We start from the raw sequence: 27,634 nt of genomic DNA, 5'->3' as shown, positions 1-27,634 counted from the left end.
ACACGGGGTCCCATGCTTTCTTGGCAAAGCCATGTCCTGTCCTCTTTGCAGGTTTGCTAAGAGGGTGGCCTGTACCCCCATGGCTCTGGTTGGAATGTTCACAGTCCACGACCACCGCACTCTGAGCCCCGACCCACCTCCTCTCTGCACCCCTCCAGGCTTGGGCAGCACCTCCATGGCAGACCGCTCTGCCTGGCCTCCCCTTCTCCCTTTGTCGCCGCATTCCTATAGCTTCAGAGTCCACATGGACCACACAACCTGAGCTCAGCTCCCCTCCCTTTCCCCCAGCTTTCTACCTGCTAGGCCTCACCCCTGAGGTGGCAAGCAGGTCCGCCAGCTGGTCTGACCTCCCAGCTTCCTCCCACTGGCCCTGCTCCCTGGCATCACCAGAGCCTCTGGTCCACGGACCACTCACCATCCCAGGCCCAGCACTCCATTCTGACTCTATCCCGGCTAGGCTAAGTTCCGCCACGTTCCACTCTTGCTCCCACCCTCGGGGCCCCTTATCTGCTCTGTACTCGGTGACAGGGACCCAGTCTCAGCTCAGCCCTGACTGGCACACCTTCTCCTGCATTTCCTTAAGAAGTCCTCAGAACTACAAGGACCACGGCCCCCTAGATCCCACTGGGTCCCTGACATCACTGGGCAATCTTGATGTCCTTCCTGCTTGACCTTGGCTTTCTATTCCAGGGAAGAAGGGCAGGCTTGGTCTTTGCCTCCTACCCTCGGAGTCCCGCTCATCCTGTCACTTCCTCCCTCTGCTCTGCCACACCTCTCCTCTCTTTCTTCCCCACTTCCCTCTTCCCCCTGACTCCCCAATCTGTTCTTGCACCTCCCTCTTTTCTCTGGGCCTGCGGCCTCCTGTCTCACTGATGGCCTGGGGGTCTCTCCAGCCCATTCGTCTCCCTCAACACCACCCTCACTGGACATTTGGCCTCCACCCCCATTCTCTGGCAATCTCACAGGAAACTTCTGTTTAGTCTTTTCTGGGCTTGAATCCACCCATCTTCCCTTTCTCTTAGCACCAAACTATTCAATTCTAAGCTGACTTCTGATGCTTCAGAAATAATTTCTTGGATTTCGGAAAAGTTAAGGGGCAGACAGATGCCGGGGACACTGACCATCCTTTCTGGCTGGAGGGTGACCTGTGGGTGAGGGAGTCGGCCAGGTCTCAGACTCAGATAGCCCGGGACACAGGCCAGCCTGGACACAGACTGCTGTGTCCATTCACGTCAGGACATGAAAGGAAGAAACCGCCGCTGTATGAAACACACATTCTCACCACCAGCCTCTTCTGTTAGAACTGAAAACACGGCTGGTGCACTCTGGAAGGGAAATCTGTGTCAGGCTGGGTCTAAGTTAGAATACAGTCTCATATCCCAGCTCAGCGCAAGGCCCCCTCAGTAGACTCCTCTGGTTTTCCCAGCAGGGCTGAAAATACACAGCTCAGACGACACTCAGAAATGAACCTAAGCCAGCAAGGTTTCCATTTCCTTTTCCGCTTTTTTTTTTTTAAGTGAAGTATAGTTCCCATGGACTGTGGCCTGCCAGGCTGATCTGTCCATGGGATTCTCCAGGCAAGAATACTAGAGTGGATCCCCTTCTCCAGGGGATCTTCCCAACCCAGGGATCGAACCCGGGTCTCCTGCATTGCAGGTGGATTTTTTTTTTCTTTTTTTTTTTTTTTTTTTTTTTTTTACCATTTGAGCCACCAGGGAGGCCCCAGGTTTCCATTTCCAACAACTGTCAATAGCCCCCTTTCCCCAGACACATGGCAGTGAAGGGCAATATCTGAATGAACAAACCCGAGGAAGCAGACGTGTCATGAAGCCTCTTCTCCTGGAGGGCTCATGTGCTTCCTCCTGTACCTCTTGTAACAGCTACATCCTCAGAAAAGAATACCAATTCCACGTGTCGGTGGCCAACTCTTTCTTGGAAACCTGGGGGCAGAAGTGGCCAGAAAGATGGAACTCCTTGGCCCGAGCACTGCTGCAAGGCAGAGTCCTCTCCAAACCAAACAGGCTGGGCGGGGGTGTCAGGGAGATGCCCTTCCCTGTGGGTGAGCCCAGCTGAGAGGGACAGAAAATGCAAATCTTCGGTTGTTCTAGTAAAGTCCTGTGCTTACTTCCCAAAGTGCCCAGGCGTGCTACCACTGGTGAAGGACCCAGCAGGACAGACAGTGGCCCAGAGGCCCCTGTTAAACATCCAGCTTGGAGGTGAAGCCAACCATCTCAGCTCATGACAGCTCATGACCACCTTCCTCAAACAAGCATCATTCCCAGCAGCCAGGAAGTTCCCAAGGATAACGTGGGATGCTCAGTGCTCCCAGCTTCAGCATCATTCACCGGCAAAACCAGAGGCACAGAATCTTAGAACTAGAAGGGACCTGGGATGTCACCTCGATTGTCCTAGGAACTGAACAATGCCTCAGATACAGAAGAATTTCCTGATGATTCTGTACACACATGTAAAGCTACAGGCACCTCTATTTCATCCGGTCTCCGGCTCTCTCTTGCTTCCCAGTGTTTGCCTCTAGACTAACAATGGAGATGGCATTTACATCAATCATGCTCTGTCAGGTCTGTCTGGCTCTTTCTCACCACACACAGATCATCAAACTCCTCTCCTCGCCTTTTGGTGCTTTGATATTTTGTATACAGCCTATTCTGGGCTTCCCAGGTGGTTCAATGATAAAGAATCCACCTGCCAGTGCAGGAGACACAGGTTCAATCCCTGGATTGGGAAGATCCCCTGGAGAAGGAAATGCAACCCGCTCCAGGATTCTTGGGATTTCCCTGGTGGCTCAGATGGTAAAGCGTCTGCCTACAATGCGAGAGACCTGGGTTCAATCCCTGGGTTGGAAAGATCGGGAGAAGGAAATGGCAACCCACTGCAGTATTCTTGCCTGGAAAATCCCATGAACAGAGGAGCCTGGTAGGCTACACTCTCCATGGGATCGCAAAGAGTTGGACGCGACTTCACTTTCACTTTCCAGCATTCTTGCCTGAGAAATCCCATGGACAGAGAAGCCTGGCAGGCTATAGTCCACGGGGTTTCAAAGGAGTCAGACACGACCAACCAACTAAAAAATAACAACAGTCTGTTCTATTAGTACCTACATAGCTCTGATTGTGTGTTCTTGTAACCACTTGCTCAAGACAGGCTTGGTGATGCCTAGTGTGTCTCCCAGACCCCTGGGATCCTTCCCAGTTCCTGCAGTTACCGCAGCTCAGCTGCCTGAAGCCCCGGGGAAGGGAGGGGTCTCCATGAACACTGAGGAGAGCGCTTCAGAGGCCCCCTGGCTGGGCCAACACAACAACGTCCCCCCAGGAGGGCAAACTGCTGTTGCCCTGGGGACTGGCTGAGTGTCACCTGGGGTCACCTGAGGTCACCTGCTGACCCCCAGGATCATCACTGTAGTTTGCTTGTCACTGAAACTGGAGGCAGAGGCTCAGAACAATCCAAATGAAGTAAACAAACCTCATCAAGGTGCTTCCCTGTCACTGGGACTGGATTCCCATCCTGCCATTGCCTGCTCTTTAGCCACCAGCCAGCATTCGGTTGGCTCCCTACTATCCATCACTTAGAGGAAGGCGAGGCCTCCCTTGCGGGGTTGGGGAACATATGCTGAGATGGGCTGACTGCCCTCTGCAAGGACAGCTTGGAAAGGAGCCCTAACCTGCCTGGAGGGGTCTGTTTTGAGGCTAAGGGGAGGCCCTTCCCTAGCCAAGCCAACCGGCCTTGGCTCAGTGGGAAGAGCAAGTGCAGAGTAAGAGATGATGCTCTCCGGGTGTCATCCGTGTACTGGGACCACGGTCTCCAGAACAGGGATGCTGGTAAAGCCACGTCTCACATCCTGCAAGCTCTCAGCTGAAACCATGTTTTCAAGTTGCCTGGGCAGCTTTACATATGAGAAACAGGTATATTGTAAATGCAGGTGTTTCTGGAATGCTTGAGTCAAACCATCTGTCTTTACCATTTTCTGACACTTGACTTTCTGGGAATTCTGAAATGCACAGTAAGAATTATAAAACATGGGGGGAAAAACCCACCTCTGAAGTAAGGAGGCATTTATTTGTGCAGCTCACATGCCAATACATCTCAGTGTGACCCAGGCTGATGACCCTGAAGTCATCTCAGACTTGACCTCTTTCCTGAGCTCCAGACTCTTTCTGCAAAGCACCCACCAGAACAGATCTGCATCAAGATGACACAGCACCCTCGTTCTCTTTCACTCCAGCCCGCCTGTTCCCCCAGCACAGCATCTTCCCAGCCCTTTGAACTGGACAATCTGGAATAACCTCACCGCTTCACGGGTCAGCGCGGGATCCATAGCTTCCCCACCCCTGGCCTGTCTCCGCCCCTCCCTGCATTCCTGGGACACTGGGCAGACCACCTTCACCCTCCTGGGGCCAGCCCTCTCCACGTGACTGCTCGGCCCCTCCTGGCACCTCCCATGCCTAGTCCCCAATCCTGCTGCCAGGCTGAGATTTTGAAAATGTAAATTTGATCACTCAGCTTAAAACCTGTCTGGGGTCCCCACTGCCCCAAAGCAGAAGAATTCCAATAGACTGGAGATTATTAGGTACTCTTCTTCACATGGATTATCTCATTTGCTCCCTTGAAAATCCCTCTAGGATACATACCACAGTTATTTCCCATCTCAGAGCCACAGGCGAGTCCCAAAGGTTAAAGAGCTGGTTCACACAGCACAGCCCGCATCCAGGACTGCGGTCCACCGGGCCCAGCTGGAGCTCACGCCAGAACCTGCTGGGTCTCTCCTTTCCAGTCTCGTCTCTCAGTTCTCCCCATCCACTCTCACTAAACGCTACAGCTTCATGGATGGGTGAACAGTGTAAGCCCCCAGGCCTGGCCCAGGAGGCTCATGCAGCCTGGAATCCCTGCCCCACCCTAGGTGGCCTGATGACAGCCTTTTCATAGCACAAGGCGGGCATCTCTGTGAAGTCCTGCTGGATTCTCAGCCCTGCCTTGCCCCTCTGCCAACATCAACAGTCTGCATATTGTACTGACTGTTTTACTACTCCTGGGCTTTGTCTAAAAAAGGAGGCTCATGATGCTTTAATAAGAAGAGCTTAATGACGCATTTGCTACGTGCCAGATGTGCTAAACCCTCTATGTGTGCACGTGATCTCAGACACTGCTTATATTGACCCCCAAAACTAGGTACTGTCATCCTCACTTGAAAGATGAGAAAATTAAGGCTCAGAGAAGTATAAACCCAAAGTCACCGGGTTTAACCCTAGTAAGTGGCACAGAAGGTGGCTTCAGGCTTCCCTCGTGGCTCAGAGGTTAAAGTGTCTGCCTCCAATGAGGGAGACCTGGGTTCGATCCCTGGGTTGGGAAGGTCCCCTGGAGAAGGAAACGGCAAACCACTCCAGTATTGTTGTCTGGAGCATCCCATGGACGGAGAAGCCTGGTAGGCTACAGTCTACGGGGTCGCAGAGAGTCGGACACGACTGAGCACCTTCACCTTCAGGATACCACAGGAAATGTAGTCCAGGATGTCATAAACTATCAATTCAACCCGCTGGAGACGACGAAACACTAACTTGAAAAGCATCTTAAAAGAAAAAGAACATATAACCTCAATCTACTTACTGGCTGAGTAATAAGCTCAAGGAATAAAACTCCGCTCTTAAAGCCTCCTTGGGGGATTACCTTCAATAAAAATGAGCCTAAAATATTTCACATAAAGTGAAAAAGCTCCAGCTATTTCTTGTGCATCTGTCATTAATGCCTTCAGAGACCGTGTCCTCCAAGGTTGGGTGGCGAAAGGAAGAAAGTGGCTGGCCCCACGGGACGCCAAGCCTCACCCGTGGTTTTCACAGTGGAGACCCAGCCGACTGGCCCCTTGAGTGGGTGATGTTCTTACCATGGGTGCCGAGCTGCCTGCTCGCATGTATATCTTTTATTTGGATCTTTCTCCATCAGGTTCCGAATGAAGTCTTTTGCTGTTAAAAAAAAGGTGCAAGGAGAGGAATCAGTGTGTGGCCTGAGATGTGACAATAAGATACCAGTGGGTCTTTGGGAGTATCAAGGGTACCACGACAAATATGAGACCAGCCTTCCACAGCCACTAGGGAGCTGCGACAAAAGACAGGCGGCACCAGCGTTTGGGGAAAAGCTGAGATCTGAGGTTCTGAGTGGTGACGCAGTGAACGAGGAGGCAGCTGAGCCTGGCCTGGGACCCGCCTTCCTGGCTCTGAGGCCCTTCCTGCTGGCAGGCAGCGAGTGGCACCTGTGGTCCAGGGAAGAGATGAACAATCCTTGTCACCAGGTGCCTCTCACTCAGCTCACCGCTGCCTCAGGGAGCTGTTTCGTTGATGTCTTCTCCATGTTAAGACATCACGGATTCAACGAAATCGCCCAAGCACCCACTAGGCTCCCCAGGGCTTGGGTCAGCCCTGGGGCTGCGGACACACAGCTTGTGCCAGAAGCGTCCCCTGCAGCCCCCGAGGGTGATGACAGGCAGCGAGCAGGAAATGATGAGGCAGGAGGTGTGCCCTGGTGGCGAGGAGGAACTGCTTGGAGGCCCAGGAGTGGGTGTGGCCAGGGCAGGACGCTGAGCGCAAGGGGGAGGGGGAGGGGCTGGGTCCCAGAACTGGGGGATGACATGTGCCGGGAAATCTGTCACCTCGTGGGCCCAGCAGCTCACTGCTGCAGGACTGGACTTCTGGGGGACAGCTGTGCCCTTCCCAGCTCAGAAGTAAACTAGTCCCCATGCGGCTCTTTCCTGAAAGCCTTGGAGGACCACAGTCCCATCCCAGGTTTTAGAAGACTGAGGAAGAAAGCAGGGCATTTCCAGTTAGGAGGAAACAATGCAAATGTGTGATATTTGGATAGGTGGTTCATTATTTCATTTGATCCTTATACCGCCTGCCAGAGTGGGGGAGTCCTGTCACCATCCTCCTCTGTTAGGGAGGAAGGTGAAGTTAGAGACGTTTGATCTGCTTCTGTGGGCCTTGGGTTTGATTGTTCTCCCTGAGGGGGAAATGGTGAACTTCCCTGGCAATGTTTCCTGTGGCACAGTAGCTGAGATGCGGGCTCTGGCTTGAAGGTATGGGTTCAAACCCCAGCTCTGTCACTAACTACCTGCGTGGCTTCAGTCAGGTTATTTCACCTTCTGGGGTCTCAGTTTCCTTATCTGTCAAATGGGGCTAAAAGGACTCCCCACCTGACAGGTTGTCCTGTCCCGAGGACTGGCTGAGCTAGCACACATCTGGAGCTCACGGTTCTTAGCACACAGTAAGCGCTCAATAAACACGAGCTAACACTGTCTCCTAGAGTTTATGAGTCTGAGTAAACTTCGGAAGGTGGTGAAGGACAGGGAAGCCTGGCATGCTGCGGTCCATGGGGTCGCAAAGAGTCGGACACGACTGAGCGAGTAAACCAACAGCAAACACGGTCTCACTCCAGAGCACCCAGAGCAGCGTATGGCCGAGCAGGGCAGGAGTGAGTTCCCGGCCCAGCCCGGCTGGGGCACATGGCCCAAGCCTCTCCTCGCTCACAACTCAGTTCAAAGTGTTAGCTCAGGACCATTCTGAGCCCCCAGGGCCTGTCGGAGACGGAGGTGGTCTGGGTGTAGGGGTCCCCGAGCCATGAGACCTACCTGAGTCGGAGATGTCATCCCAGTAGGGGGAGTCGAACTCATATTCCGCCTTGAGGATCTGCTCAAAGAGCTTGGAGTCGTTTTCGTCATAGAAAGGAGGGTAGCCGCAGAGCCTGGAAGACAAGAAGGCGTAAGGATCTGAACCGGCTGTGGAACCAGCTCCACGTGGTGGCTCGATGTCCGGCCCAGAGGAAGAGCTGTCTTTGCTCGAGTGGAGAAACCTGCCCTGAGTGTGCTGCACACACAATCTCAGCCAAGAATCCGAACCTCACATGGGTTCACGTGGCACAGAAGTTCACAGGCAGCAAAAAGGGTTAACCCAGATGGTGACAGAGGGTGAACATGTACACTGAATTCATCTTAAACGTTTCTGAACTTACTCCCCGTGATATCATCCCCAGTAGAAGACAGGTTAAGGAAACAAACAGAAGATATGTTCAGTGTACTCTATAGAGAGCTTCCCTGGTGACTCAGCAGTAAAGAATCTGCCTTCACTGCAAGAGATGCAGGTTCGATTCCTGGGTTGGAAACGTCCCTTAGAGGAGGGTATGGCAACCCTTACCCTTATGTCCTTATGACTTAGGGACTAAAATGAAAACAAATACATTTTAGAACCCTTCCAGGTTCACTTTATTTAATCAGAGCAAAATAGGGAAATTTTTACAAACCTGAGTAACCAAGTTGCCATAAGCGGCTCCAAAATGCACAGTTTCACCCTACCACATCCAACCTGGGTTTCTGAAAGGTTACAGTTTCTCCCATTAACATGTAATAAGCAGAAGCTGACATAAGTTATAATACCATGACCTTTTCCCCAATAAACCCTTAAAATTGAATTTTCAAAGATAATCTAGGTCCAGTGGTTAGGACTTGGAGCTTTCACTATAGTGGGCCTGGGTTCCATTCCTGATGGGGGAACTGAGATTCCACAAGTTGTGAGGGGCAGGCAGTCAAAAAAAAAAATTATTTAGGATGTTGGTAGAGAAAACTTCTAGTTCTGGAGGTACTGACAGTCACAATAGGGAATTTTTATTAAATACCCCTAATGCAACTCATGCCATGAAACTGTGGGTTCTCCCGCCCAGGTCTGCTACCAGCTCTGACGTGACCTTTACCACTAATAGGCCAGTGATACATTTTTCTGGACCAAGATGTCCTCATCTAAACACAAAGAGGCCAGACTGGAAAATTCCTAACATTTTTTTGGCTTTAAGATGCTGCGGCTCTGTGCTGCCTTCTCCCAGTTTGTTTGGCTGGCTGTGCGTGCGTGCATTCTAAGTTGCTTCAGTCACGTTAGACTCTTTGTGGTCACGTTAGACTCTTTGTGACCCCATGGAATATAGCCCACCAGGCTCCCCTGTCCGTGGGATTTTCCAGACAAGAATACTGGAGTCGGTTGCCACTGGCCTCCTCCAGGAGATCTTCCTGACCCAGGGATTGAACCCTTGTCTCCGGCATCTCCTGCATTGGCAGGTGGGTTCTTTACTGCTAAGAGCCACCTGTGAAGCCCTTGACTGGCTGGGAGACCAAGGGAAAGATCTGGCCCATGCTTGAGGCCTGGGTGGGGGAGGGAGGGACGGGGAAGACAGGGGCAGGCCCTGGTTGGGACTGGACATCGGAAAGGGATGAGATTCAGGCCATGACTGTGATGGACAGAGCAGAGGGCAAGGCTGGATTCCAGAAGGCTGGGCAGAAAGCTGGATGGCACAGAACTTGGTTCTGGGCCTGAGACAACCCCCAGGGTGGCAGCAGCCACCGTGAGAGAGTCCTGCCCCCAGACGAGCCCGGAATCTTCCCACACAGCCCAGTGTTGTTCAAGGCACAGCTACAGCCCAGAGACCAGTTTAATGAGAACAAGGGAACAGGCAGCAACAGGCTCCAGGCCTCTGAGGGACTGCGGCTGTCGGCAAGTGAGAAATTTAATAAGGGCCAAAGCGCAGCTTTCAGTACGCCTTTTCAGCCGCTCCTGCACTCTGCACAGCCTCGCTGCCTCTGCTGCATAGGGGAAGGGCTGACGACACTTTTAAATGCTGTGAGACATTCTGTGGGCCGATAAGATTCAAAACCATCTCTCCCTACAGGGTTGGTTTAGGGGCTAAGAGCCTGGAAAATTTCATTTTTAAAGATTTGCTGCTTTTGGCGAAATGAGTGAGAGCCAGTGCTTCTGAAACCACGAAGCCCATATTTCACTTCTCAGGAAAGCCTGGGGCTGAGAGACAGACGCAGAAATGTTTCCCATAACGAGGATTTAGGGTAAATGAAATGTGCATATTAGGAAAAGCAGACAGAGCGAAATGTGTTAGTTCATCCTGGAAAACAGCGAAATTGTAGATACGTGAGGTTTCTGTTTGTTAACAACAGAGTGTGTTTTATTTTACAGTTCGGCTTTCAAGGGAAAAAAACCTTTAAGAAAATTTCAAGGAAGATTTATTCTTCATGTGCCAATCTTCTTAAAGTAATTTGATTTCTTCTGGTTTTAGCTCTCTTGGGGAGGGGAAACACAAAAAACTGTTTGTGTTTTGGTACTGAGGATGGAGGGCTTCTCTGATAGCTCAGTTGGTAAAGAATCCACCTGAAATGCAGGAGACCCCAGTTTGATTCCTGGGTCAGAAGTTCCGATGCAGAAGGGATAGGCTACCTATTCCAGTATTCTTGGGCATCTCTGGAGGCTCAGCTGGTAAAGAATCCACCTGCAATGTGGGACACCTGGGTTCGACTCCTGGGTTGACAAGATCCCCTGGAGAAGGGAAAGGTTACCCACTCCAGTATTCTGGTCTAGAGAATTCCATGGACTAAAATAGTCCATGGGGTTGCAAAGAGTCGGACACAACTGAGCGACTTTCACTTTCACTGAGAATGGAAAGAAAGGAAACGGATGGAGCTTGAGGACTAAATTAAAATTAAGAAAGAAGGTTTTAAAACAGGGATGGAAACAGAATGGAAGGGCAAGGAGAGGTTGTAAAATCTTCCTCAGACTTAGAAATTTCACAGGGCTCCCAGGTGAGGCTATTTCATGAGTGGTTTGTGTGGCAGGTTCAATTAGCAGAAATGACAACTCTGAGATGTTTCTATCTCCATATACAGGATGCTGACTTCCACAGTCCTGGGCCTGCCCATTTGCAGGCTTCGTTTTCATCTCTGTGTTCACATTTTACATATCAAACCAGCTAAATAATCTACAAATTGATAGGTTCTCAAAGACAATAAAGCTATTCCCAATTGTTCTAGACCAAGAAGCCCATGGTTCAGGATAACGTCTGAACTTGCCCACGAGAGATGGTCCCCCCAGTGCCAGCAACCCGGCTCCACCAGCTCCTCACTCACGTCCATTCCAGCCTCGGAGGGCCATCCAGGGAGCATGCTTACCCCTCCCGTCTTCCCTCTGCTACTCCGTCTGTCGTCTCATCTCCTCTGGCACACTTACACAGACGTACGCTGGGTTCTAGTGTAGCCTCAGCTGAACACTTATTCGGGGTTAAAAGTCCCACCACACGCTTTGCTCTGTTCTCTCACTTAAACCTCACTCCCCCAGGAGGGGAGCATCTCTGACAGCCTGCCTGGACCTGCAGAGCCACCCTCCACTCCGCTCTGTCCCTGGGAGGCTGGCCTGTATGGAGGGTTGCTGAGGGCTGAATTCTCTGACATCTGCTGGGGGGTCAGCCAGCGGGGACCCCAGGGGAGATGGGGGAGGAGGGCAGGGCAGGGCGATGCCCTGGCCCCTTCCACCTGAGACTCAGGCTGGTTACAGCGCTGAGCCCAGAGCAGTGCTGCTCCCAGGGAGGGGGCTCTGCCACACTCTCCCTTGGGCGGGGTAACTGCTTCCTCCCTCCCTGATCACTGAGGGTCTGAGGGCAATTACGGCTCAGCTGCCGTCAGTCTCAAGGTCACGGTGCTATTCCTTGTGGTCCCTTCACACCAGAGCCCTGTATACAGTCCCTTGTATAATTCTCATTTTAAAGGCAGAGAAGCTAACTTGTAGCGAAGTCGGGACATGAGCCCTGTCTGTCTGATTCCGGGTCTGTTCTTAACTGTCTTGCTTGTTCACTAAAGGGAAGGAGGCTTGAGAACTGAACCTTAGGTTTCAGTTTTGACTTTGAATTCTCTCTGCAGGCCCTTTCCTTTGCCCACTGGCCCCTTCAACTGCAAACAGAGCCCAGCCACTGGACCCGACTTCCCCATTTCCCAGATACTGGGTCTAGCTGCTAAGATGCTTAGGGTTGGTTTGCAGTCCACAGAGTACTTTTTATTTCTGGACCGAAATGAAGGTCTGCACTCTACCTGGGCTGCCCTCCCCTGGCCCTTTCCAACTGGCACATCCCGGCTAGGGTGTTACTAGGAAGACCCAGTCCTCTGCTGCCGGGCAGTGTGGGTGCCCTGCTCTGTGTCCTATGGCAGCGCACAGAGCTCCGTGGTGACCCTTCCTTATGGCACACTGCCCTGACCTCCACACCCTCCTCAAGGCAGGACCACGTCTCATGTTTTACTTTCTTCTTGGATTTCTAGTGCCCAGCTCAGGGTCTACCTATGGCAGCTCCTGGATCAATGTCTGGATGAACAAACATGCTCTTGGAGAGGGGGTTTCACCGCTGGCTGCTGAGCCCTCTGGCTGAGCTCTGAAAGAGAGACAAGGATGAAGGAAGGATGCAGGAGCACCCACTGCAGCACAGCCCAGGGCGCCGTCGGAGTCCTCATTCACCCTGACTCCTCCCTCCTGCACACCACCCTCCTGGAAGGTGGGAAAACAGCAAAGCTCGGTGCCGCTGACGGACATTCCAGAAGAATCCAGTGAGCAAGGCCAGGTGCTGGGAGCAACCTGGCCTCTGTTTGTAGAGAGAATGCATTGGGTTACCTAAAACGCCACTACCGTTTTGTGGACAAGTCTCATGGAGGAAGTTTTCCATGAAGAGGGCTGTTAACATAAATGAAAGTGAAAATCACCCGCGGCGAACCATGGCTGGTCCAGCAAGGCACAGTTATTCTTGGAAAATGAAATGGTGTGATAGGGTTAGAGCTTCCACTGAGCGGTCCCAAGACTTGACTGCAATAATTGTGCTAATTAAGGGATGTTCCACCTCCTCCTTTGCCCCTGGACAATATCAGTGTCCCTACAAAAATGGATGCCTGCTGAAAAGACTTCCAGATAACAATCAGTTGTTACCTCTTTCCGCTTTTATGTAACTTTACTGTGATAATTCACTGCAGGCTTCTAACTTCTTGCATATTTCTTAGACCTGATTTAAGGTTCTGCTTTTCCTTATTGACTTTTGGTTTGAGAGACAGACACAGAGAAGACAGGAAGGAGCTGGTATCAGAAGCAGTGACAGGCAATGAGTTATTACACTTATACCTGTTCGGATGGTTATTATCAACAACAAAAAAATAATGAAAGTTAACAAGTGTTAGGATGCGGAGAAAATGAAACCCTTGTGCACTGTTCGTGAGGATGCAAAATGGTGCAGCCACTATGGAAAATGATATGGATGTTTTCCAAATATTAAAAATGGAACCACCACGTGATCCAGGAATCCTTCTTCTGGATATATTCCTAAAGGAGACGACATCAGTGCCATGAAGAGATACATGTGCTCCTGTGTTCACTGTCGCATGGCCAAAATGTGAAAACAATCTGTGTCCACTGATGGATAAATGAATAAAGGTGGCTCAGTGGTAAAGAATCCACCTACCAAGTGGGAGACATGGATTTGATCCCTGGGTCAGGAAGATCCCCTGGAGAAGGAAATGGCAACCCACTCCAGTACTCTTGCCTGGAAAATTCCAAGGACAGAGGCGCCTGACAGGCTATAGTTCATGGGGTCGAAAAAGAATCAGACAGGACTCAGTGACTTAGCACAGAGAACAGAGGAGCCATGTGGGCAACTGACTTTGCGGCTGTGTGGAGGGTGGGTTTGAGGCAGGAAGACAAGTTAGCCGCTGTGAGCAGACAAGGGAAGGACCGGAGGCACAGGCAGTGGTAACAGTTGGGGGAATGGATTCCAAAAGGAGTCCAGAGGGAAAAACAGGAAGATGAGGTGATTAGCTATGGAGAAAGGGAAGGCCAGGATGCCTCCCAGGTCTCCAGCGTGGACCACAGGGGCTGCATCAACCATGGTGGAGAACACGGAGGGGAAGGGACCAGGGACAGCCCCAACGCATCACCACAGTCCAACCTGTCTCTTCAATAGACACAGCCCTCCTCAGGGAAGCAGCTCTGGGCAGCTGTGTCCTTACAGTTAGGAGATCAACACCTAATGTCCTACCCCAGCCTGCCTTCTAGAAAGACAGGAGGTGGCCCATCAGTGGGAGAGAGGGATGAAGAAAAGTGAACCCTAGTCTTTGCTGAACCAAACCCCAATAAGGTCATGTCCGGTAGCCCTGGTTCAGCGCTTGGCTCCCCTGCACTGCTGCAGGAGGTACAGAGGATAGAAAAGCTGCCGTCCAGACCCTGGAGCTCAGGGCTGGGCAGAAGTTCCGGCCTGCCTCTCTTACCCCAGTGTAGCTGGGAAAGCAAGCAACACATACAAGCAAATCTTCTGAGCATCTGAAATGTGCCTCCTGGGCTTCCCTGGTAGCTCAGTTGGTAAAGAATCCACCTGCAATGAGGGAGACCTGGGTTGATCCCTGGGTTGGGAAGATCCCCTGGAGGAGGGCATGGCAAGTCACTCCAGTGTTCTTGCCTGGAGAACCCCCATGCACAGAGGAGCCTGGCGGGCTACAGGCCATGGGGTTGCAGAGTTGGACATGGCTGAGTGACTAACACATACACAGCACAAGTGCCCAAACGTACTGCAAATATTCTACATAAAAAGCCTCTGAGTGCAGCAGTCCACACTGACAACTGAGTCATCATCTGGAAACAGCAACCCAGAATGTGCCCTTTAGTCTAACTGGAGGAAGAGCGTGAAGATGAAGAGGTGGGTGACTTTGCAAGTCCTGTCCTCTGAGGGCTGACTTTGCTTTCAGAGGCATTTCGTGGTGTGGCTTCCTCAGCCTGGGATTCAGAGAGATAAAAGACACAGATTCAAATTCTGGCTCCAACAAGGCCTGGTAGAGTGACTTTGGGGAAATTATGTATTGTCTCCCAGTCTCAAGTTCTTTTGTAAAATGACGAAAATTGGACCCACATTATAAGAGATATTATAACATATATCACATGCATTGTATAATAATCTATATTACATATAACACACAGATAGATGAACGGATGGATACAGGTAAAAGATATAACATAGGGAAGTGCCTATCACATCGCAGTCATTAAATGCCAGCTCCCCCCTCCTATCTCCCCTTGTTTGTCTCTTTTCTATCCCACCAGCTCCATCTAACTTTTCAGCTTCCCTCTGCTGAAATATTGTGCAGTGAGACCCCGCTCACCATCAGGAAGACCCAAGGGAGTGGGACAGAGGAACAGATGAGCCTGAAGGGACTCAGTCCAGTGTCCTACCCTCTAATCGTGGAAACAGAGCAACATAATTAAAAATTTTGTACCAAGTCTCAGAATCATTCTTGACTGACTGTACATCCTGACCTCAGCTTCTACACTGCTCTGGAAGGGAAGGAGAGAGAAGCCACCTCTAGTCATGATATTATGTGATAGATGTGAGGACAGGATGTTCTGGAGATCTGCTTTTCAACCTTGATCTTTGAGGATGGGTATTTCCAAGCCTTTTATCAAGAGGAAATTGCTCAAGCTTCCCTGAGAACACTTACTCAAAGGCATATTAGTGAAGAAAGTATTTTTATGCAACTGATGCTTTCAAACTGTGGACCTCAAGCAGATTCTTGAGAGTTCCTTGGACAGCAAGGAGATCAAACCAGTCAATCCTATAGGAAATCAATCTTGAATATTCACTGGAAGGATGGATGCTGAAGCTCCAATACTTTGGCCACCTGATTCGAACAGTCAACTCTTTAGAAAAGACCCTGACGCTGGTAAAGATTGAAGGCAGGAGGGGAAGGGAACGACAGACAAGATGCTTGGATGGCATCACTGACTCAATGGACTTGAGTTTGAGCAAATTCCAGCAGATGGTGAAGGACAGGGAAGCCTGGCGTGCTGCAGTCCATGGGGTCACAAAGAGTTTGACATCACTTAGTGACTGAACAACAGTGCAATTGGGCGAAACAAACTTCTATGTATATTGCAAACCAGAGAAACTGAGAAGGGCCAACCCAGGCCCAGTTGGTTGGAAAAACACCTGAAAACTCAATCAAACCTGGGCATTCCTCCTCTGGATAGCAGAGTCTGCTGGATGTGCAACAACCCCTGGGCAGCCACCAGTTGGCCCTGCGTCTTGGCTGTCTGTGAGACTCAACAAGTGTTTACTGGATGAATGTCTGGAACACGTACTAAGCAATCTGAGTTCTCATCCTCTTACTCTGGTTAACAGGACAGATTTTTTAAAATAATAAAATAAAGCAAAGCTTTTTAAGCTGTCAAATCTCTGGTGCTTAGTTGCAAGGCTCACTTAGCAAAACAGATTTCAGCACATTATTCGGATTTGTAGACCAGAATGACTGGTAAGACCTGAATGTTTACAAAGATGTAATGCAATTACTTCAGCAACTAGAGATTTGCTTATGTGCATGCCAGAGCTTCCTCCTTGCAAACCTGAAAGGGACAAGGGAAAGTTCACGTATTAGAACCATGTGCAGGCTGACCTCAGCAAGGCACCCTTGGTGAAATGCAATGGCCAAATGTCTCGTTACCCCTGAAATTTGGATAATATTTGGAAAGCTGGGAAGGTGGAAGCCGACCGGGGAAAGCTCTAGATGAGGGAAAAAAGGGGACACTAGAAGGGAGATGGGACACATATCCCTTAGAAAGTTTATATATAACTGGAGCTGAAGTCCAGGAGTTGGGCATGAGGGGAGGAAGAAGGACAAACTCTTCCCCAAGCGTGAGAAATTGGCAGCATACTCCATTTGGAGTAAAATAGTTACCAAATAATAATAAAATAAAACTTGTCCACAGTAAAGGGTTGGGCTGGACAAGACATCGTCCAAAGGTGTGCTATGATCCAGGGACCTACTTCCAAATGCGTAACTTTTTGATTCTTGCATCAGCCTAAAGGACAGCATCCCCAGGAAGTCTAGGTGGTGAGCACACAAGGGAAACACCTCTGAGGGAGGTTTGGACAAACCCACTTTCAACTCAGCCTCTGCTGACAGTGGATTGGAGGTGGGGAAGGGGGCGGTCAGAGGAGGATAAGTGAGGGGAGCTTCCAACAGCCAGGAATGTTGTGTTAGGAGAAACACGACGAAACTTTCAGCAGCTAGAATTAGTTCTGACGAGTGATGGATTTGCAGCAAGGAGTGCAGACATCCAGTCTGGAGGTGATTAACAGGGGCGCTAACTGATGATTCTGAACCCCGGGCAGATTGCCAACTCCACTTGTGCATCTTGTAGGGCTTTTGCTCTCTGCCTCCCTCCTCCAGCTCGTCTTCCTTCTCTTTCAAGTTCTGCTTGGTAAGCAGTTACGAATCTGTGCACACTAACAGCCACTCTTGGGAAATGTCTTGTATCTCCATCCTGTTGGCCTTGGCTTTTGATTGCACTTTTTGCTTGTCCCCTGGCCTCCAACAGCTCTCTCACAAGGCGCTTTTAAAAAAATTTTTACTTTTTGGCTGTGCCATGTGGCACGCGGGATCTCAGTTCTCAGACCAGGGGTGGAACCCATGCCCTCTGCACTGGAAGCATGGAGTCTTAACCCCTGAACCTCCAGAGAAGTTCCCACAAGGCACTCCTGAGGATGACTAGAAATTGCTTTCACCCTCAGAGGCTTATCCTCAGGCGTGCACTGTGAGAGCACGGCAAGCCTATCGGAAGTTGTGGTGTGGTCTTGTGTGCAGCCCTGGAGCACGTGTACCTGCCATTGAGTCATGGGCTCCTGGTCCCTCCTTCTGAACCACCTCCACGGTCGTTTCCAGACTTGCTGGTGTGAACTGGTACTTCTCCTCTTCCCACCTCCATCTCTTCTCTTCCTGGTCACAAACCCAGCTCAGACTAAGAGGTCTGAACTCATGACTCATATTATTACAGCTCCTGGCGAGCTGGCTACTTTCCTCTCTGTGCGCCTTTTGGTTTTCTAACCAAAAGAAAACCTGTACCACCTGCCTCCAGCCTCTGTGCTGGCATGCTCCATTCCAGAGGATAAACCTTTTAAAACATAATAAAAGCCTAGTTTGATTCTTTTGTTCACTCGGTGTGGTGCTAGACAAATGAAACATCCTGATATTCAGAGATTTTACTTTCCCATCGCTAAGTATTGGTGATACATAAGTTCAAAGCTGGATCAACCCTTCCAAGTTATATTTTAAAAATTACGTCTCAAATTGAATGAGACATGTTTTATCCAACACAGTAAGCACATGATATCTTTAGATAATTGGGTCTTAGATAATTAACCATTTCCCCTGCCTGACAACCTGGTAGATACTTGAAGACAATCCTTCCAAGTCCAGGTCACTGTACGCCACTCTCGGGGAGCCTTCCTCAAGGCTTGGGCAGGGTCCACCTCTCTCTCTGGAAGTCCGTCCCCGCCCCCCCCCCCCCCAACAACCACCAGCTCCTGCCGCCCACCTTAGGGACAGGCAGAAAGGCCAGATCGTAAGTTATCTGTTTACTGCCTGTTGCCTCTGGCAGACAGGAAGCGCCTGTGTGGCCAGGGCGGTAATGAATCCATTTCAGCAGCCATGCCATATTGCCTGACACGTATTAGTTTCAATAAATGTTAGTTAAGTGAGCAAATGTCAATCCCCTGCCTTCCATCCTCCAGGCTAAATATCCCGAAGCATTTAGATGCTACTTAAATGACAGTCTCCAGGAGATGATGCGTACATGAAGTAAGCGAGCAGAGGGACTGAAATGCTCTTCCATTTGTCCTGAAGCCACACTGTTCAGTGTGGAAAAGGAGACATTCCCTTCCTGCTTCTCCCACTGGGCGTCCTTTCTACCTTGTTGTTGTTTAGTCACTAAGTTGCTTTCTTTGTGACCCCACAGATTGTAGCCTGTCAGGCTCCTCTGTCCTTGGGATTTCCCAGGCAAGATACTGGGGTAGGCTGCCATTTCCTTCTTTAGGGGATCTTCCCGATCCAGGGATCTAACCTGCATCTCCTGCGTTGCAGGCAGATTCTTTACTGCTGAGCCACTAGGGAAGCCCCCCCCGCCCACCCCCCACCAGCTGGGCCTTTGCAAAGACAAAGGCACAGATGGGGTGAACTTCACCTTCCCCAAAGTCACTGGCAGGAAATTGCTCCCACCACTGTGGAAAATGGAGCATTTCTTGACCTCAGCAGTACTGTTTGTAAAATTTCCTCCATCACCCTGTGCATATCCCTGCACCCACTTCTTGAAACCAGAGAGTATTTTATGCTTGTTTCTTTCCTAAGGGTTAGAGGTGAACGAACTGCCAACAGACCACTAATGGTCCTTCTCCCAAAGCCGCGGAGAGAGGGTCATAGCCCATGAACGAAGCTGAAATATGATCAAGCAGGACTCATAAACAAATGGCACTTAGGCACCCACAAGGTCCACTCAGTATAGACTAGGGGGGGTGGCGAGGATTGGGCGTCTTTCTGAGACTCCTCAAAAAGCAGCCACACTGAAATGCAGGAGTAAAATCAGTGAGCCTGCAAATTATAACCAACATCAATGCCTGTTGAAATAAAAACAGTGAGGCTAGAACAACAAAAGACGAGTGCAGGGTGGTGGCTGGTCTTTAAGGTGGAGGGAGGCAGCAGGTGCAAGAACCGTCTGCACGCGGCCACTCTGACCAGAGATGCGGCAACAGTGGTCCCCCCTTGCCAGAAATCATCTTTGGGAGACAGAGGTGACCAGGAGCCCACGAAGGGCTTTATGAAAACACCCAAGGCCATCCAAGTCCACCCAACTCCTCAGCTCTGATCCCTGGTCACTAAGGAAACTCCGTGTTGGAGTCTGCTTTCTCCTGGAACTTGCTAGTCTGATGACATGCATATCTCATTATTTTGCAGGGCATGTATCTCATTATGATTTAATAAATGGACATTCCAGTTGTGGGCTTTTTTTGGTTTTGTTTTAATATCTTTAGAGTCTGGCTAGTATGAATCAATTACCTGAGATCATCTGAGCAAGATGAAGCAACAGATCTAATTTCATTTCTAAATGTCTAAAGCCAAGGTTAAAACTATGTACCCATGGTGGCCTGGATGTGGCGATATATCCCACTCTGTGAGGTTTATGAAAATATGATGACTGCTGCCTGCTGACAATGCCAGTTCATTATTTCTATCAGGGTTAAATGAGAAGAGGAACCATCCTAATACCCCAGGCTTGGATGTTTCACTGGGGCTCAATAATCACATCGTGTTCTCTCCTGCTGAAGCGTCGGTTTGTGCTGTCTCTCGGGGACACATGGGTCCATAAAGGGGCAGCTCTCAGTGGTGGAAAGAATGATGAGTTCCTTGGTAAGGAGCATCCTTTGTCTCAGAAAATGGACCTAGTGTGCCAGTTAAGCATTCTTAGTTCCATTCTTACAAAGCTAATTATGCTGTGTACCTCGGTCAATTTATTTCTGTGACTTAGTTTAAAAAACTGAACAATGTAGGAAGCCAGTCAAAAAGTAAGGGTATGCGCATGAGTATTCACCAGGGATTTCCTCTAGGTAGAGAGGTCAGAGGTCACAGCATGGGTAAGCGCCCTCACCATCCACAGCAGATCTGGCAAATCCATCCCTAACCATCCTTTAGCATTGACTGGTTTGATCTCCTTTCTGTCCAAGGGATTCTCAAGTCTTCTCTAGCACCACAGTTTTAAAGCACCAATTCTTTGGTGCTCCACCTTCTTTGTGGTCCAACTCTCACACTTGTACATGACTACTGGAAAAATCCTAGCTTTGAGTATATGAACCTTTGTCAGCAAAGTGGTTTCTCTGCTTTTTCATACACTGTCTAGGTTTGTCATAGCTTTCCTTCCAAGGAGCAAGTGTCTTTTAATTTCATGGCTGCAGGCACTGTATTCAGTGATTTTGGAGCCCAAGAAAAGAAAGTCTGTCACTTCTACTTTTTCCCCTTCTATTTGCCATGAAGTGATGGGATGGGTGCCATGATCTTAGTTTTCTGAATTCTGAATTTCAGGCCAGCTTTTTCACTCTCCTCTTTCACCCTCATCAAGAGCTCTTTAGTTACTTTATGCTTTCTGCCATTAGAGTGGTATCATCTGCCTATCTGAGATTGTTGATATTTCTCCCAGCGATCTTGATTCCAGCTTGTGATTCATCCAGCCCAGCATTTCTCATGATGTACTCTGCATATAAGTTAAGCACGGTGACAACATATAGCCTTGACATACTCCTTTTCCAATTTGGAACCAGTCCATTGTTCCATGTCCGGTTCTAACTGTTGCTTTTTGACCTGCATACAGGTTTATCAGAAGACAGATAAGGTAGTCTGGTATTCCTATCTCTAAGAATTTTCCAGTTTGTTGTGATTCACACAAAGCCTTTAGCATCTCAATGAAACAGAAGTAGATGTTTTTCTGGAATTCTCTTGCTTTTTCTATGATCCAGCAGATGTTGTCAATTTATCTCTGGTTCCTCTGTCTTTTCCAAACCCAGATGTACATCTAGAAGTTCTTAGTTCCCATACTGCTGAAGCCCAGCATGAAGGATTTTGAGCATGTAAAATGAGCATGACTGTACTCAATGTAGTTTGCGCATTCTTTGGCATTGTCTTTCTTTGGGATTGGAATGAAAACTGACCTTTTCCAGTCTTGTGGCCACTGCTGAGTTTTCCAAATTTGCCAACACACCAAGAATAGCACTTTAACAGCATCATCTTTTAGGATTTGAAATAGCTCAGCTGGAATTCTATCACCTCCACTAGCTTTGATTATAGTAATCCTTCCTAAGGCCCACTTGGCCTCACACTCCAGGATGTCCAGCTCTAGATGAGTGACCACACCGTCATGGTTATCTGGGTCATTAAGACCTTTTTTAATTTTTTTAAATAGTTCTTCTGTATATTCTTGCCACCTCTTCTTAATCTCTGCTGCTTCTGTTAGGTCCTTACTGTTTCTTTCCTTTATCGTGCCCATCCTTACATGAAATGTTCCCTTGGTAACTCCAATTTTCTTGAAGAGATCTCCAGTCTTTCCCATTCAGTTGTTTTCTTCTATTTCTTTGTATTGTTAAGAAGGCCTTCTTATCTCTCCTTGCTATACTCTGGAATCTGCATTCAGTTGGGTATCTTTCCCTTTCTCCCTTGCCTTTCACTTCTCTTCTTTCCTCAGCTATTTGTAAAGCTCCTCAGATAACCACTTTGACTTCTTGCATCTCTTTTTCTCATCAGACTGGACACCAACAAATTCATTATGGTGTCCAGCCTACCCATCTTCAATCCTTCCCAGCAGCTTAGGCTACTTGGGCAAAGATTTTTTTTTTTCCAAGTCCTGATCCTCAAAGGAAGATTCCTGGCAGGGAAAGGACCTACCAAAAGGGTTTTTAAAAACGAGTCTCCTTGTTAGGAAAAAAAAAATATTTCTCTTGCCAAATAATGGATAACATAAATGACTGTGGAGATCCAAAAGAGAACCGATTTATCAAGGATCTCCACCGACAAAATGAGGAATGTTTGAATGGCATGCGGAGAGGAGAAAATGGGGTGTCTGTCACAGCCACTGTTGCTACAAGCTGGTATCTCAGGGCGACAGGCTCATCAAGGGGCAATAACGCTGCTGCACCCCCCAAATGGCAGAGGCTGACCTCTTTCCCATGCCAGGTGACACGAACGATCAAAGGCTCGGCACGGAGTCCCCCAGGGAGCACCGGCTCCTCTGTGTGCTGCCTGTCGGTCCTGACCCCCTCAGCAGCCTTCCTCATCAGTCTTCAGATCAAGGATGGGATAGGAAGACCAGGCACAGCGGACCCATGTGGAGTGGTCAGAGTGTGAGGTCCATGAGTTTTCACTTCTGACACTAGTTCAGCCCAGAGCCGACCTTCTAACCGAGAATACCAACCCAGTCAGAACCTTTCACAGCATATTTTCCGGTCCTCAAACATGCCTCAGGCACCCCAGTTCCCGTGTCTGCATCCTTCCCCTGGTTGGGATGCTGTCCTCTGGCTTCTCTGCTTACGTTTAGTCTTTTTCAAACTTCTGGATATCCTTGGGATGATGGTCCCTCCTTCCTGAATACCCTGTCCTCCTCAATGGTGGCTCCATCCCAGGAACTATGAGAGCTGGACACCAGCCTTGAGTGTCACTCAGTCTACTTAGGAAACTGCTTGTCCCACCCTATACACTGTACTCTGATGAGAGGCATCATGTCTTTGTCATCTTGATTATTTTCAGCACCTCACACAGTGCCTGGAATAGAGAATGTACTCAAGAAATACCAGTTGTTGACACCGATAATGATGAATTTGAGACCAGTAGTTCTCCAGGCAAGAGCCCTATTATGTAGCAATTTATATCTAGGATTTGGCCTTTCACTCATAATAATCTGAGCACTGTGGAAGGTATAAGTGAGGTGTCCAAAGTCCATTTGTTCTCTGCTTGAGACTCTCTGAGCTCTGGAAGGTACCAAGGAAGATAAAAACCCAGGCTGCCATTTTGAAGTCTGACACAATCATGAAATCAACCGGAGACCAATCCTTGAAGCAAAGCTACTGGTGACCAGGCAACCATCAAGTTTCAGCTCATCAAGTTTATACTTAATATAAAAACAAAGAAATACAGTATTTCTTTGCTTAATGCTCTATGGGAATCCAGCCAAATATTATATTGTAGACTGCACTGATAAGGAGTGGGATGTATTAATTCTACTGCTCAGCTCATACCCAACAAACCTGTCAGTATCTCTATCCCAGATTTTTGAACTCCACACGTGCTTACCGTAGTCAATGGGTGTCTCAAAGGTGACTCAAGTTCAACATGACCAAAATGAAATTCCTAGTCTTGCCCACTCCCTAAATTGTTTCTACATCACCCTCCTAGCATCTGCCCCAAAGTTGGGTTTATCCTTGAAGCATTCCTACCCTTCATCCTTCACATCCACAGTATATCTACCATTTCACTTCCATCCCTGCCCCCAGGGCAGAAGCAATCCTCACCACTCATCCAACTTGTAAGCCTCTGAACCGTCTTTGTCCTGCCCTGTCTAATCCCTTGTTTGAAGAGTAGCCAGAATAATATTCGAATGAACATCATTGTAGTACACAATATAATATTTGGCTGGGTTCACATAGAGTGCAGAGTGAAAATCAGATCAGGTCACACCTCTGGTCAACTGTTCTTTGACTTCGCACTACAACTTGGGTTAAAATCTAAGTTTTTGGGACTTCCCCGCTGGCCCAGTGGTTAAGACTCTGTGCTTCCACTGCAGAAGGCGCAAGTTTGACCCCTGGTTGGGGAACTAAGATACCACATGCCACATAGTGGGGCCAAGAAAAAAAAGAAAAAAACCATCAGTTTTCTTTCAGGTCTCCCTTTCCCCTGGCTCTTGCTTATATCCTGTCTTGATCCTCTAACCATGTTGGCCTTCTGATATTTTCCTACTTATGCGCCATGGCAGACACAGTGTGTTACCTACTGCAAATCCATTTCTTGCCTTCTTCCTCACTGAAAGTGAAAGTGAAATTGCTCAGTCGTGTCTGACTCTTTGCGACCCCATGGACTGTAGCCTACCAGGCTCCTCTGTACATGGGATTTTCTAGGCAATAGTACTGGAGTGGATTGCCATTTCCTTCTCCAGGGGATCTTCCCAACCCAGGGATCAAACCTGGGTCTCCCGCATTGTAGACAGAGGCTTTACCGTCTGAGCCACCAGGGAAGCCCCCTCACTAGCAGTTCTTCCTCACTAGCAGAACTCTGATTTCACTCAAGGATACACTGCACTGTTAGACAAAGGTTTGATATCGTTATTGTAAAGTGTGTGCCACGCCTGACCTAAAATGTCCATGTTTCAAGGGGATTCTGCTTTAATATTTTCACTAAGTTGAGGTCAACCAAACCACTTACTGTGGACTAAACTGTGTAACCCAAAGCCATATGTTGAAACCCTACCCCTCAATGTGATGGTATTTAGAGATAGTGCCTTTGAGAGATAATTACGTTTAGATGAGGTCATGAAGGTGGGGCCCTCCTGATGGGATTAGTGTCCTTAGAAAGAGAGATATCAGAGAGCTTTCCCTCCCTCTCGTCAAGAGGGGGAGGACACAGCAAGATGGTGGCCATCTGCACACCAAGCCAGGAAGAGGGTTCTCACCAAGAACCAAACCAGCTGGCTCCTTGACCTTGGACTTCCAGCCTCCAGAACTGTGAGAAATAAACGTCTGTTGGTTATGTCACTCAGTCTGTGGTATTCTGTTAAAGCAGTATGAGCTAAGGCACCACTGCTTGGTTTTAAACTGCTTATCCCAATAATGCAGTACATACCTCCTCTCAGGTATTCTGACATACGGTACCCCAGTGCCAAGACTTCAGGGAAATAATTATATATAGACACTAATGCAGACCAGAGCAGTGGCTCAAGATTCAGAACAGATATAATGAAGCAAATAAGCAGAAGGCCAGATATAGGGTCAGTTTTTCACCTAGACCCATGGAAGATTTCTCTAGATGATACCTGCTTTGGTGCTCTGCAGGAAGAGGACTGGCTTATCGCTCATTTCTCTAAGTCTTTCACAGTCAAGCTGGTCAAGGATAAGACCTTTAGTTGAGGGTTTAGGGAGCCAGGGAAATAACACAAGGCCATGGCCAGTGTCTGCTCACCCAGGACCCTCCAATACAGTATGCAAAATTGTATGGGTGTGAGTTTATAGGGAAGAGGATCCACAGCTTTCATTAGATTCTCAAAAGGGTCTGGAACCCACCTCCTTCCATAAATAGGATCACACTACGGCAGAAGATGGCCAACGTGCCTCAGAATTGAAAGCATTCTCTAGGTGCAATGTGTTAGCTTTGTATAATAGCTCAGATGAATCTGGCTTTTACCTAAATTCCATAAGTGGGAGCCCTACACCCAAGTACATCGTAACAGATAAAATTCTCCTGTGATAAGGCCAAGAATCTACAAGAGCTGTCAGCTAAATCCTCATTAAATTGCAAAAGTTGCCAGTTGAAAGGATGCTGTAGAAAGACTATTTGCTTCCCAGATAATGAGACAAAACCAATACAGGGGGGTGTTTCCAGTCTTTCTCCCATCACAGTCTCTCTCAGCCTCTTGGGTGTGGTGGGCTTTGTCCCCTCCTTGAGGATGTTAAGGAGAAGAAATTCATCTGCTATCAGGTAGGGACTCACTGACCTAAACCTACCCTGAGAGTATGTTCCATAATAAGTGTTTGAAAGTATCACTACAAAAAGAAATTGTAACTTAAAAATAACTTTACAGTGAACTTAAGCAAATCAACACATAACTATAAAAAGGAGGAGAAGGGGACGACAGAGGATGAGATGGTTGGATGGCATCACCAACTCAATGGACATGGGTTTGGGTGGACTCCGGGAGTTGGTGAGGGACAGGGAGGCCTGGCATGCTGCGGTTCATGGGGTCACAAAGAGTCAGACACGACTGAGCGACTGAACCAAACTGAAAATAAGTGCAACAGGCCTATGACCATGGCGTTTCCTGGGTCGTAGAGATAAGGCACCTGAGAAGAAATGAGCAATTCTAAGGCTAAATTTTGGTTTTCATCACATTTTTCTTACTGTGATTTCTTGTTTTAACATATATGTATTTGGTCTTCGCTGCAGCACATGGGCTCTCTGCTGCAGCATGCAGGTACTCTAGTTTTGGCTGTAGGCTTGGTTGTTCATGGCACGTGGGATCTTAGTTCCATGACCAGGGATTGAACCTGTGTCTCCTGCATTGCAGGGCAGATTCTTAACCACTGGACCACCAGGGAAGTCCCTCTTACTGTGATTTCTGTTGGATTTGCCCTAATATTTTCATATTGGTTTGTATCGTCAAGCCAAGGTGGTACATGAAAAGATGCTCAACATCATGAGCTGTAAGGGAAATGCAAATCAAGCCCAGAATGAGATACGACTTCATCTTTCCACCTACTAGGAAGGCTGTTGTCAAAAAATGGAAAAAAATTGATGGCAAGGATGTAGAGAAATGGGACACTTGTGCATCCCTGCTGGGAATGTAAAATGTTGGTGTTGCTTTAGAAAACAGTACGACAACTCCTCCAGTAGTTAAACACAGAATTACCACGTGACTCAGCAATCTGAGGATACACTCAAAAGCATCAAGAGCAGGACGCAAACAGGTATTAGCACATCTGCATTCATAACAGCATTACTCACGATAGCCAAAAGGTGGAAGCAACCCAAGTGTCCACCGATGGATGAATGGATAAACAAAAATGTAGTATATACACACAATGAAATATAATTCAGCCTCAAAAAAGAATGAAGTTCTGACACACACTACAACATGGATAAACCCTGAGGACATTATGCTAAGTAAAAAAAAAAGAGAGAGACAAAAAAGGACAAACATTTTATGATCCCCTTTCCATGAGATACCTAGAGAAGCCACATTCATAGAACCAGAAAGCAGAGTGGTGTTGCCAGGGGCTGGGGGAAATGAATGAGCGTTAATATTTAGTGAGTTTCTGTTTGGGAAGATGAAAAAGCTCTGGAGATGGATAGTGGTGATGGTGGTACCATACTGGGAATGTACTTGATGCCACTGAACTGTACTCTTCAGTTCAGTTCAGTCACACAGTCATGTCTGACTCTTTGCGACCCCATGGACAGCAGCACGCCAGGCCTCCCTGTCCATCACCAACTCCCGGAGTTTACCCAAACTCATGTCCACTGAGTCAGTGATGCCATCCAACCATCTCATCCTCTGTCGTCCCCTTCTCCTGCCTTCAATCTTTCCCAGCATCAGGGTCTTCTCCAATGAGTCAGCTCTTCTTTCAGGTGGCCAAAGTACTGGAGCTTCAGCTTTAACATCAGTCCTTCCAGTGAACACCCAGGACTGATCTCCTTTAGGATGGACTGGTTGGATCTCCTTGC

The 27,634-nt window shown here is 48.6% G+C and overlaps 1 protein-coding gene across 2 annotated transcripts in view; it reads right to left on the bottom strand.

Moving 5' to 3' along the window:
- Positions 1 to 27,634, bottom strand: part of CAMK1D (calcium/calmodulin dependent protein kinase ID) — a 391,644-nt gene that overhangs the window by 9,440 nt on the left and 354,570 nt on the right. For both annotated transcript variants that reach the window (XM_055543599.1, XM_055543598.1), the window contains exons 7-8: positions 7,631 to 7,743; positions 5,894 to 5,972 (exon numbers count right to left, since the gene is read on the bottom strand). In XM_055543599.1, the coding sequence (XP_055399574.1) occupies positions 5,894 to 5,972; positions 7,631 to 7,743 (192 nt within the window). The remainder of the gene's footprint in view (positions 1 to 5,893; positions 5,973 to 7,630; positions 7,744 to 27,634) is intronic.

The sequence above is a fragment of the Bubalus kerabau genome, chromosome 13 (genome assembly GCF_029407905.1).
Source record: "Bubalus kerabau isolate K-KA32 ecotype Philippines breed swamp buffalo chromosome 13, PCC_UOA_SB_1v2, whole genome shotgun sequence".
Classification (NCBI taxonomy): domain Eukaryota; kingdom Metazoa; phylum Chordata; class Mammalia; order Artiodactyla; family Bovidae; genus Bubalus; species Bubalus kerabau.
The sequence above is the reverse complement of the archived record's forward strand: the minus strand, read 5'-3'. Positions and strand labels throughout refer to the sequence as shown.